General features: G+C 43.0%; 1 protein-coding gene across 1 annotated transcript; it reads left to right on the forward strand.

Annotated features, from left to right (window-relative positions):
* The first annotated feature begins 384 nt into the window (after positions 1 to 384).
* Positions 385 to 1,916, forward strand: LOC132639151 (uncharacterized). The gene is made up of 2 exons (XM_060355633.1): positions 385 to 609; positions 939 to 1,916. Exons 1-2 carry the CDS (start codon positions 385 to 387, stop codon positions 1,914 to 1,916), a joined length of 1,203 nt encoding a protein of 400 aa, XP_060211616.1.
* The last annotated feature ends 11,548 nt before the right edge of the window (positions 1,917 to 13,464 follow it).

A 13,464-nucleotide genomic window follows, 5' to 3' on the forward strand; every position in this document is an offset into this window, starting at 1 on the left:
ATGGCTTGACACTTGACCATTCAATAATGAAATACAAGTGATGAGTGTCAGAACCTCACAAGAGATATCATATATAAACTCATTACTTTTTTTAGAGGAAAAAACATAAGAAGTTTTAGGTTACCACGATTTTTTTCTGGCTACAATTCCCTTCCTTCTGCTACTTCATGCAACACTACTATTTTATTAATCTATTTTAAAACTGACACATTAATGTATTGATAAGTAGTTTAACTAAAAAAATTGTTTTACCTTTAATAAGAAATTTTTATGAAAACACATGTTATAACATGTTTAAGAAGGAAACTTAAAATGATTATCATAGAAGGAGGGATGGATAGACTTGCTCCTCTCCGTGCACGATAGCATATCGTACGCAACACCATGGGTAAGAAGAACAAGTCTACGAATCCACCGGAAAAGGGCGACGGGATGATGGCAACACAACAAGGAGACTCTGGGAAGAGGAATAACGGAACGAAAACAGTTCGAGGAACAGGTCCGACAACAGGGATTTTGAGAACTAGGGCAATAAGTGAGATTGAAAAATCGGGACCAATTCCGATCAGATCTCAGGGAAATAAGGGAGATACGTCACCTAATCTAGGGGTAAACACAAATCATGGAATCACAAGTACTAAGGTGGTGTATGTAACCATGAATGAGCAGAGGAAGTAGCTAGAAACGAATCTGGTGATAGATCTAGGCCAGAATAAAACTACTCACAGTCCTCACAAATCCAAAGTAGCGGTGGATAGGGAGAGTATACTCGATTGGATAGACATCACCTACTCCCAGGTGAGTGAAGGAAGGAAATCATGGGCGGATGAGGTGGAATGCACGGAGGCGAACCCAGATGGTCTGACGGAGGCGAATGACTCGGTGGCCTCTGTTTGGGATAATTTTGACATAAAAAAAATTTAAATGCGGGATTTAAGCTAGATTATATAAGGCCGGCTAGTGAAGGCAATCAACTCATAGTGGAAATTGAGGAGGACGACATCACTTCTGAGCTTGAATATTGGAAGAATGCTGTGGTATGCTATGTGATTGGAGCACACCCACCTTTCTCAGTGCTTAATGGCTATATTCAGAGACAATGGGGGAAATGGGGAATTAATAAAATAGCAATGTTGAAGAATGGAATAATGTTGGTGCGATTTGACAGTGCTGAAGGGAAAAACGAAGTTATCCAAGGTGGAATATACCACTTCGACAACAAGCCACTGATAGTGAAAGCATGGGATGCTGATATGGACTTCTCGCGAGAGGAACTGTATTCGGTTCCAATTTGGATCAAGTTGCCTGCACTCGACTTCAAATACTGGAGTGCAAAGGGCCTAAGCAAGATAGGGAGCCTTGTGGGGAAGCCGCTCATGGTCGACAAGAACACGGAGAAGAAGGTGGGACTAAATTTTGCAAAGCTGTTGGTTGAAGTGAAAATTGGGAGTGCACTGCCAGATACGATATATTTCCGGAATGAAAGGGGGAAGGTTATAGAGCAGAAGGTGATGTATGACTGGAAACCATCAATGTGCTCCATATGTCAAAAGTATGGGCACACGGCTGAAATTTGTAGAAGGAATAAGGCGAATGAGAAGAAGGTGGAACTCCAACTCAAGGAAAACACCACAAAGGAGAGCAACGGTACTGAAGCAGACCAGGAACAGTTGGTAGGAAGTGCAGGGAAACACGTTGGGAGTAACCTACCCCAACAAGGAAAATGGAGGAAACAGGTAGGAAGAAGGCAATATCAAGACGCAAGGTTGGTTCTAGCCACCACAAGTGGAACAAATACAGTGCCGGTTGCAAATTCGTTTCAGCCACTGGAGAATGCTAGAAAGGAAAATGAAGTGCAAGCCACGCAAGCTGGCCAAACTGAGGGGACTAAAAATTACCCCTCAGGGCATGGTTAAGTTGTTAAGCTGGAACGTAAGAGGCCTAAATGGCCTTAATAAGCAGAAGGAGATTCGACTCCTCTGCAATGAACAGGAAGTTGGGCTGTTAGAAACACGAATAAAAACCAATAAGGTTAATATGATGGCTGATAGTATGTTCAATGGCTGGCATCACCATAGTAATCACGCATCCCATTATAATGGAAGGATATGGATCATATGGAGGCCGGACTGGTTTGATATTGATATAGTACAGGAGATGGCACAAGCTGTCACATGTCGGATAAAATTCATTCCTATGCAACTTGAGTTTGTGGCAACATTTGTATACGCCTATAATGTAAAAGAAGAAAGGAAGATGTTGTGGGATCATTTAAATCATCTAAGTGTGAATCGGAAGGAGCCGTGGATAATATTGGGTGATTTTAATGCCGTGCTGCATCGAGAAGATAGAATGGGAGGAAATCCGGTTACTCTAGCTGAGGTAACTGCTTTCCAAAACTGTATTGATAATTGTGGTTTGGAGGAAATGGACAGTTCAGGGAACAAATATACCTGGAGTGATAAACAGGCTGCTCGGATTTTCTCAAAAATTGATAGAGTGTTAGTTAATGGTGAGTGGGTGGATAAGATGCCACATATAACTGCGCATGTACTACCAGAGGGGATCAACGATCATTGACCTATAGTGGTTCAGAGTTTGCAACCCGCATCTATAAAGGTGAAAGCTTTCAAATATTGTAATTTATGGAGCACCCACCCAGATTTCGGGGATATCATCCAAACGTGTTGGAGCCAGCCTTTCGGGGGTTGTAAGATGTTCCAGGTAGTGTGCAAACTGAAGGCACTAAAACGACAGCTAAGAGTGTTGCACAAAGGAAATTTCTGCACCTTGATTTAGCAGGTAAACCAGAATAGATTGGCATTGAGGAGGGTCCAACGTCAATTGCAGCAGACCCCATTGAATGATGCTATACAGAGGGAGGAAAAGAAGTTAAATGTTAAGTTCCGAAGATCAAGTTTCTTGGCAGAATCATTATTACTACAGAGGAGCAAAGTAACGTGGATAAGGCAAGGAGACGATAATACCAAATACTTCTTCTCCGTGATTAAGAAGAGGAAGCTGATTCAAACCATCACTCAGATTCAGGACGAACATGGGCAGCGACAACATGAACAAGCACAAATAGCAGAGGTGTTTGTGAGGTATTATCAACAACTCTTGGGTGACGCAGGAGGACCAAGGAAACCAGCCGATGACAAAATATTTGCACACGGTCCTACGGAATCAGTAGAACAGCAATGGGGGTTACTTCAGCCTTTTAACAAGCACGAGATTAAGAAAGCGATGTTCAGCATCAAGGCCAACAAAAGCCCAGGCCCGGACGGATATGGAGGGGGATGTTTTAGAGCAGCTTGGGATATAGTGGGTGATGAGGTTTGTGAAGCTATCTTGGAGTTCTTTGCAAGTGGGAAAATCCTGAAGCAAATAAATGCCACTATGATATCAATCATCCCCAAAATTGAGAAACCAGTCCAGGCCAGTCAATTTCGGCCAATTGCGTGCTGTAATGCCTTGTATAAATGCATCTCTAAACTGATATGTAGTAGGCTAAAAAAGGTCTTACCAACTATAGTGAATCCTACACAGGCTGCATTTGTACAAGGAAGATCACTAGTCCAAAATGTTCTTATATGCCACAACCTATTAAGGCATTACAACAGACAAACTACTCCAAGGTGTTTAATGAAAATCGATCTGCGGAAGGCGTATGACATGGTTAAATGGGAGTTTGTGAGAGAGATGCTAGGGGGATTTGGCTTCCCTCCAAAATTCATTCAATTAGTGATGGAGTGTGTGACTACACCTTGGTTCTCTATCAAAATTAACGGAGAGGGTTGCGGATTCTTTCAAGGAAAAAGAGGCCTACGACAAGGTGATCCAATCTCACCCCTCCTTTTCGTCCTGGTTATGGAGTATTTCTCAAGAATCATGGTAAGGATGAGCAAGCTACCTGATTTCAGATTCCACCCAATGTGTAAAGAACAACAACTCACCCACCTAACGTTTGCTGATGATCTAATAATAGTATGCAAAGGGACAGAGGCCTCGGTAACTAGAGTAATGGAAGCTATAAAGTATTTCTCGGACACCACCGGTCTAAGTGCAAACAACGATAATTCAAGTATATTCATAGCAGGGGTAAAAGACAACGTTAAACAGAGGCTGCTAGAGATTACAGGATTTGTTGAAAGTGTTTTCCCAATAAAATACCTTGGGCTGCCACTATCTCACAAGAAATGGAGCAAGATGGAATGCCACCAGCTATGCCTTAAGATCACTGAGAAGACGAGGGCCTCCGCAACTAGGCACCTATCATATGCAGGTCGAATCCAGGTAATTAATTCTGTGTTATTCTCCCTATATAATTTCTGGGGATCAGTATTCCTACTCCCTCAGAGTGTGTTGAAAAGAGTGGACAAACAATGTAGAGAGTTCTTATGGGGATATAAAGAGAAGGGAAGGAAAATTGCATTAGTAGCGTGGCAGGACCTCTGCTGGCCAAAGAAACAGGGTGGGTTGAACGTGAAGAACTGTAGATTGTGGAATATAGCAACTATTGGAAAGCTAATCTGGCAATTTATGCATAGCAAGGAGCAATTGTGGGTAAGATGGGTGCATGGCATTTATATGAAGGACGAGGCAGATTTTTGGAATCACATTCCAAAATAAGAATCTAGTTGGTACTGGAAACAGCTCCACAAGATTAAAATGCGAATGATCAGCTGGTACTCCCACGATAGGTATTGCCTCACCAACAGCGGTAAATATTCTGTGACAAGGGGATATCTTGCACTACTTGGCGACAGGCCAAAAATGGCAGACGCTGACCTGATTTGGAGTAAGATCTTGTTACCTAAACACAGAGTGGTGGTATGGCTGGCAGTGCAGCAGCGACTACTAACACGTGCAAGGCTGAACCGACTGGGCATTGAGTGTGAGACCGATAAGTGTGTGTTGTGCGATGCGCAGGAACAGGAAGTTGCGGTGCACCTGTTTGTGGACTGTGATTGGGCCAAAGAGTTGTGGGCTGAAGCACAAGATTGGATGGGGATTAAGGTGCAACAAGGAAGTGTTCAACAAAACTTACAACAAATCAAGCAGAAGAGATGGAGCAAGTTTAAACGAGAAATAGTAGCAGCAGGATATGGGGCAGTGATATACCATATATGACGAGCAAGAAACAGTAAAATCTTCAAAGGGCAAATTGTACATAGAGAGTTTGTTATGCAACAGATAAAGATGACAGTTAGGGAGAGAATTAGCATGTTTAGAGACTACAAAACAGCCAGGAAATGTGCAGATTTTTGGCAAAAATATGTAACTAGTCCTCGAGGCCTAATACGCATGACACCAACTGGTGATTAAGTGTTAGGTGCTCCTTAGGTGTAAACAAATTGTTAGTATGGTAATATTTACATTCTATTGCCAAAAAAAAAAACATGTTTAAGATTTCAAGTTTTAAATTTTTTTTCATACAAATGCTCTGACATGATTTAAATCATAAATTCAGAAAAATCTTTCTTTCTTTCTCTTTTAATTTATGTAATAGATTAAACAATATATCATAAAATTAATTAAAACGACATAGTGATAAATCAATCTCATTTAATGCTCTATGTCGTTTTTCTTATACTTTTAATTCATGTGCACGTACCTCCCTCGAAAAAGTAAAGTGACCTTTGCAAAAGAAATAAGAAAATAATTATGTTAACACATTTGTGTAAATGTTGATAATTAGAAAACTAAATTACATGTGGTTTTGAGTAAGCATGTATGTATGCTATTGGTCTTTTTTGGCTGATTCAAGCATATCTCAAAATGAGATATGAGTACCATGATGTTCACCAACTTCTCTTTTAGCGATTTTATGCGTATAGAAAAATGAGACTGATCTTTTGGAATTATTTTGCACTATTATCATTTGAACTTTGAAGAATCGAATAATTTTCTTATTATGTTAAGAGTTCATTTTCAATAACTTTCTATTATTTTCAACTATAAACTTATTATTTACAATACTCTCTATATATGCAGGTTCTTGAAAAACAAAAAAGTCGAAGTCAAATACACAGCTAAAGTGAAAATGAAATGTCTATTCTCGTACTAATTAGAATCATTATTCTTTTTAAGATGAAACAAGTAAAGGTCTAATTTGAGCATAGATCAATCAAGTAATACTTTAGTGAATGATAACCATCATAATGTAACTGTAACTAACTTTACAAAAGTTAAAGGTACTAACCTAGCAGTCGAATCTGATCTTGTAATCAAAGATTAGATAAGTCAGTCAAACTAATTCAAATCAAACGAACTAAATCTACTAGATAAACTAACCCTAACAACCTAATAACAATAGATAAGCGTGTATACGGTAAAAATCGGATATATGCTAAACCGGTAAGACCGGAGACCGAGGGAAGAAAGAAACAAGCACGAGCATGAAGACTTTCTTTCGGGACCGGAGGAGTGCTTGAACCGAAGAAAGCGAAGGACATCGTTTGGTCCGGTTTCTCCATAGCCGAGTTGATCGTGGCTGTTGACTCGGTTGATCGTGGCCGTTGGTCCGGGTGATCCGTTACACAATTGTCATGCGTCAATACCGTTCTGCCACATTGTACTGCCAATCGTACGAGTGTCAGACCGTACGACCCAACCTTATCCTTTTTAGGGTTTTTCTTTATTCAAAAGGGCTTTATGTTGTAAGAGGCCCATAAGGCAAAGCTATAAATAGGAGACATTATTTTACTTTCAGGGGTTGGCTTCTTGAGTTCTAGAACATTGTAATAGCAAAATATATAAAATCTCCCCCTTCCATTCTCTGATTTTGGTCCGGATTCCGTGTTCTGCTCTTTAGCTTTATTCGATTAACAATATTCATATATCATTAAATACATATATTTAGTACAAACCATCGATTATTATTCACTTCTTCTTAGCATATCCATATATATCTTTTTTCAACCAAATAGATTAAAGTTCAACCATATATCTTATACCTCACTAATAAATTTAATTGATTACCTAAATTCGGGGTAAACAGTTTGGCGCCCACCGTGGGGCTAGGATAATAGTGGTCTTTGATCTTGATTTCTACCTTACCCGTCAGAATAAAGAATACCTTTTGTTAGTCTCTGTGAAAACGAACCAAATGACTAACAGTGAACAATTTGGTCACGTCAACAACAACGAGATTGTGGCCGAAAATGAAGACAGTGGGCCACGAGGATTACCAGCAAATCCTGCTGACCCGAACCCCGTTAATTCGAGGGAGGGCCTCAACCGGCAAAACACCGTGAATCAGGAGAATGCCGCCCCGCCGGCCACTGATCCTTTAAATACTCACAATTCAATTACTTTGTCCCGGACACAAGGCCGGAAAGTACCGGATACCCCGGATGATAATATTGACTTACGTTTTATTTTTGAAATATTGCAAGAACGGAGAGCAGCGATTGCCAAACAAGGAATCGCAATAGCCCAGTTGCAAAACAGAAGTGATAAAACGACCCCGGAGAAGGCAAAGGGTGTTGCTGAACCCAGAAGGGATGAGACGCGGATGGTTGAGAGCAATGGGTCCGGAGCTGGTTCGTCCACCGAGGTTCTGAGAATGCTCGAAACATTGGCGAAACGGGTAGACTCGACCGAAAAGAGGCTGGAAACATATAACTCTCAGGTGGACCAAATACCGGGGGCTCCGCCTATTCTGAAAGGACCGGATTCGAAGAGGTATATTCAGAGGCCTTTTCCTCCGAGTGTGGCTCCGAAATTGATCCCGAAGAGGTTCAAGATGTCGGATATCCAGAAATACGACGGCACAACAGACCCTCAGGAACACGTGACTTTATACACCTACGCTATAAAAGGCAATGATGTTGAAGAGGATGAAATCAAATCCGTGTTGCTGAAAAAGTTTGGGGAAACCCTGTCAAAGGGAACATTGACTTGGTACGACCATCTGCCCGAGCATTCGATCACTTCTTTCGAAATGCTCGCCGATGCTTTCATAAAAGCTCACGCCGGTGCCAAAAAGGTGCAGGCCCGTAAGACGGATATTTTTCGTATTGCCAAAAGAGACGATGAGTTATTACGTGAATTGGTCAACCGATTCCAAAGAGAATGAATGGAGATCCCTCCGGTTCCGGAGGAATGGACTGCACAAGCTTTCACAAAGGGGCTCAATCGTCGGAGCTCGACGGCCTCATTCAAATTAAAGGAAAACTTGCTGGAATAAGAGGCTGTGACCTGGGCGGATGTCCATAACCGATACGAGTCAAAGATTCGGGTAGATGATGACCAACTCGAGCTTCCCCCGGGGCCCGTAAATATGAACAAAATCTCGGAAACATCACGAAAGAATTACGAACCGGAGGCCAGACCATCGAGGGAAAGGTATCGGCCATACTCTCATTCGGAAAAACCAAGCTTCAGAACGGAAAAATCAAGGGTTGGCTTAAGTCATTTCTCTGGGCGGGGTGATAAACGAGCCGAACGCCCATCGAACAGTCGAGGTCTCTCATTCAGGAGCAATGCCGGAAGCTCGACGGGCAACAAAGACTTACCGAGAATATCGGAGTACAACTTCAACGTCAACACTTCGGACCTCATCTCGGCTATTGGCCGTATCGCAGATGTAAGATGGTCGAGACCACTAAGGTCAGACCCGGGCCAACGGGACCCGATCCTAATGTGTGAATATCATGGAAACCATGGGCACAAAACTGAGGATTGTCGCCATCTAAGAGAGGAAGTGGCTCGGTTGCTGAAGAATGGCCATCTCCGAGAATTGCTAAGTGAATGAGCCAAAGGTCACTACATGGAAAGTGAGTCTCATAAACGGGCCGAACCAGTAGAGCCTCAGCATATATTCAACAAGATAATCGGGGGTACCGATACCCCCACGAGGGCAGCCGGGATTACTTACCCGAGAGTTCCATCTCTTTCAGCAACGAGGATGCAGAAGGCATCATCCAACCGCACAATGATGCATTGGTAATCTCTATACTTATTTTTAAAACTCAAATTAAACGTATTTTGATTGACCCAGGTAGCTCGACCAATATCATCCGGTGGAGAGTGGTCGAACAGCTAAGGCTACTCGATCAGATCGTACCGGTAGCCCGGGTACTCAGCGGGTTCAACATGGCGAGCGAAACCACAAAGGAGGAGATCTCATTGCCGGTAAACATTGATGGCACTATCCAGCAAACGGTGTTCTATGTAATCGAAGGAGATATGAATTATAATGCATTGCTGGGCAGACCTTGGATACATAGCATGATGGTCGTGCCGTCGACATTACATTAGCTGCTGAAATTCCTGACCCCGGAGGGGATAAAAACCATCCGAGGTAAACAGCCTGCTGCAAGGGAGATGTTCGCGGTCGAGGAAGCGACACCTAAGCCCAAAAATCGGATCAAAATGAAGAAGATTCAACCGGGGGAAAGGACACCAAATACCAATCAAAGCACACGGGGCTGGGCCTGGGATATGAAGAGGATGATTTCAGTGTGCCCAGATCATTCGTCATGCCGGATGACTCGGATACAACCAAGTCAATAGTAGAGGAGTTGGAGCAAATCACCTTGTCCGAAGGTCTACCGGACAGAAAGGTATACCTGGGCACGGGGTTAACCTCGGAGCTCAGGAACTAGTTAATTGAATTTCTTTGAGCTAATGCCGATTGCTTCGCATGGTCCCATATAGATATGACAGGTGTGCCACCGGAAGTAACAACTCACAAGCTCAGCATAGATGGGAGGTTTCCCCTGGTAAAACAGAAGAAAAGGCCCACGGCAGAGGCAAAACACGCCTTCGTAAAGGATGAGGTAACGAAGCTTTTAAAAATACGCTCAATCCGGGAGGTAAAATACCCGGACTGGCTAGCTAATGTAGTAGTGGTGCCGAAAAAAGGTAATAAATTTTGAATGTGCGTTGATTATAAGGATCTAAGCAAAACATGACCGAAGGATTCATTTTCGCTGCCTCACATCGATAGAATGATCGATGTGATGGCCGGGCATGAGATGTTAAGTTTTCTCGATGCTTACTCCGGATATAACCAAATCTGAATGCACCCGGAGAATAAAGAGAAAACATCCTTTATTACCCGATATGGGACTTACTGTTACAATGTCATGCCTTTTGGATTAAAAAATGCCGGTGCAACTTACCAACGCCTAGTTAATGGAATGTTCGAAGAACAAATAGGGAAAACAATAGAAGTTTAAATTGACGACATGGTGGTCAAGTCCCTGGAAACAAAGGACCATTTAAAGCATTTGCAGGAAACCTTCGATGTACTCCGCAAGTATAACATGAAGCTTAACCCAGAAAAATGTGCCTTCGGTGTCCGGTCTGGTAAATTTTTGGGTTTCATAGTGTCAAACCGGGGGATTAAAATCAACCCGGACAAGATCAAAGCCATCGAGGATATTGAGGTGGTGAATATCGTCAAAGGAATGCAGAGGCTCACCGGAAGGATAGCGGCACTGAGTCGTTTCATATCGAGGTCCTCGGACAAGAGTCACCGCTTTTTCTCCTTACTAAGGAAGAAGAACGACTTTGTTTGGACACCGGAGTGTCAAAGAGCTTTACAAGAATTAAAAAGGTACTTGTCCAGCCACTGCTATTGCACACACCAAAAGCGGACGAGCAGCTTTTTCTCTACCTTGCTGTTTCCGAGGTAGCAGCAAGTGGCGTTTTGGTCCGAGAGGAATCATGTACGCATTTCCCTATATATTATGTAAGTAGAACTTTGGGGGATGCGGAGACCCATTATCCCCACTTGGAAAAGTTCGCATTGGCATTGGTGAGTGCTTCTAGAAAGCTCAAGCCTTACTTTTAATGCCATCCGATATGTGTAGTGACTACTTACCCCCTAAAAAACATCATGCACAAACCGGAATTATCGGGTAGACTAACTAAATGGGCCGTAGAAATTAGCGGATATGATATCGAATACAAGACTAGAACGGCCATCAAGTCCCAGATCTTGGCCGATTTTGTGGCGGACTTCACCCCGGCTATGGTCCCCGAGGTTGAGAAAGAACTTATGCTAACCTCGGGGAAAGCTTCGGGTATTTGGTCGCTACACACGGACGGAGCCTCGAACCTCAAAAGTTCTGGGCTAGGAATCGTCCTTAGAACCCCGGCCGGGGATGTCGTTCGACAATCTATTAGAACTGTTAAATTGACTAACAATAAAGCCGAGTATGAGGCTATGATTGCAGGTTTGGAATTAGCCCGAAGTATGGGGGCCGAAATAATCGAGGAAAAGTGTGATTCTCTTTTGGTCGTTAACCAGGTGAACGACGACTTTGAGGTCAAGGACGAACGGATGCAAACGTATCTGGAAAAAATCCAAGTGATACTACACCGGTTTAAAGAATGGACTATGCAGCATTTACCGAGAGAGCAGAACAGCGAAGTCGATGCATTGGCCAATTTGAGATCTTCGGTCGAAGGGGAAAAAATCAACCCCGGGACTACGGTGCACTTGATGAATTCAGCAATAGAAAATGGACATGCCGAAATAAACTCAATGGGTTTAACTTGGGATTGGCGCAACAAATACGTCGACTACTTGCGAGACGGAAAGCTCCCGAGTGACCCAAAAGAATCACGGTCACTAAGGAAAAGAGCTGTGCGTTTCTGCTTGGTAGACGACCAATTGTATCGACGGTCTTTCTTCGGACCCCTGACCAAGTGTTTGGGTCTCGGAGAAACGGAGTATGTGATGAGAGAGGTGCACGAGAGGACCTGCGGCAACCACTCTGGTGCTGAAGCCCTGGTCCGAAAGATTATCAGAGCCGGTTATTACTGGAACCGGATGGAGGAAGATTCAAAGAATTTTATCCGAAAATGCGACGGGTGTCAAAGACATGCCCCGATGATTCATCAGCCCGGGGAGTTGCTGCATTCGGTGGTGTCACCTTGGCCTTTCATGAAGTGGGGAATGGACATTGTTGGTCCACTGCCATGGGCACTAGGTAAAGCCCGTTTTATTCTGTTTATGATTGACTATTTCTCCAAATGGGTTGAAGCGCAGGCCTTCGAAAAAATTAGAGAGAAGGAAGTCATTGACTTCATATGGGACCACATCATTTGTCGTTTCGGCATCCCGACCGAAATAACTTGTGATAATGGTCCTCAATTCGTGGGCGGCAAAGTCAATGATTTTCTCGAAGGGTTGAAGATCAAGAAAATCGTATCAACTCCATACCACCCGTGTGCGAACAGACAGACGGAATCCACGAATAAAACAATAATTCAAAATCTGAGGAAAAGACTTGAAACTTCAAATCATCACTGGAGGGAAATACTACCGGAAGTATTGAGGGCCTACAGAACCACATCGAAATCAAGCACGGGGGAAACACCTTTCTCGTTGGTCTACGGGGCCAAAGCCCTCATTCCCGTAGAAGTTGGTGAAACGAGTCTCCTGTTCAGGTATACCACCGAGGAGTCAAACGAGGAGGCCATGGCCATAAAACTCGATCTCACGGATGAACTTCGCGAAAAAGCGTTGGTCCGTATTGCAGCCCAGAAGCAGAGAGTGAAAAGATACTATAATCGGAGAGCCAATTTTTGACATTTCCAAGTTGGGTACTTGGTGCTTCGAAAAGTTACCTTGAACACAAAGAATCCCAACGAAGGAAAACTGGGTCTGAACTAGGAAGGACCGTATAAGATAACCGAGGTAACGGGCAAAGGATCGTATCAGCTGGAATCCATGGACGGACAACGGTTGCGCAATAACTGGAATGTGGCTCATTTGAAGAGATACTACTGCTAAGGTATGGACACCTCGTGTTTTACTATTAACCCTTTTCTTTTTTGCAAGAAGTCAAGTACCGGATAAAGTTAGAATCTAGGTCTGAAAACACGTGTTGCAACTCTTTTCCTTAGTAAGGTTTTGTCCCAAAATGGGTTTTTCGATAAGGTTTTTAACGAGGCAACAAGTACAACGTGTTACTTGACAAAGACAAGGACAAACGCCCGGAAACTCGGGGTCACGGCCTACGAGTGGGGGCTTAATAGCGCTTGCCCGATCTTGCAGCTCGGATAAGCACTAGGGGACTATTATACCCATATCGAGGTTTACCCCGGTTAGTGGAGAACGGAGGAGCTCAACAAATCAAAACTGGACCTTCTATATTAGGTTTCGATGTAAGGACCAAACGATTAGAATGAATCATTTCCACTCAGTATTTGCTACGGAAAAACCAAGATCGCACCTTCTGCATTAGGTTTCGATGTAAGGACCAAACGATCAGAATGAATCGTGTCCATTTAGTATTTGCTACGGCAAAAGCAGAAGGAAACAAAATTCTCATATCATGTATGTACAAATACTTGCAATACAAAAATTATCGAAAGTTCAGATTACGGTATTTCGGATGACTTTTTGCTAAAATACCCTACCCCGGTGATTATCACCGTATTTCGGCATTGCTTCATTCATATACCCTATTCCGGGCACTACGGTCGAAATTCGACAAA

Source organism: Lycium barbarum, chromosome 5 (genome assembly GCF_019175385.1).
Source record: "Lycium barbarum isolate Lr01 chromosome 5, ASM1917538v2, whole genome shotgun sequence".
Taxonomy (NCBI): Eukaryota; Viridiplantae; Streptophyta; class Magnoliopsida; order Solanales; family Solanaceae; genus Lycium; species Lycium barbarum.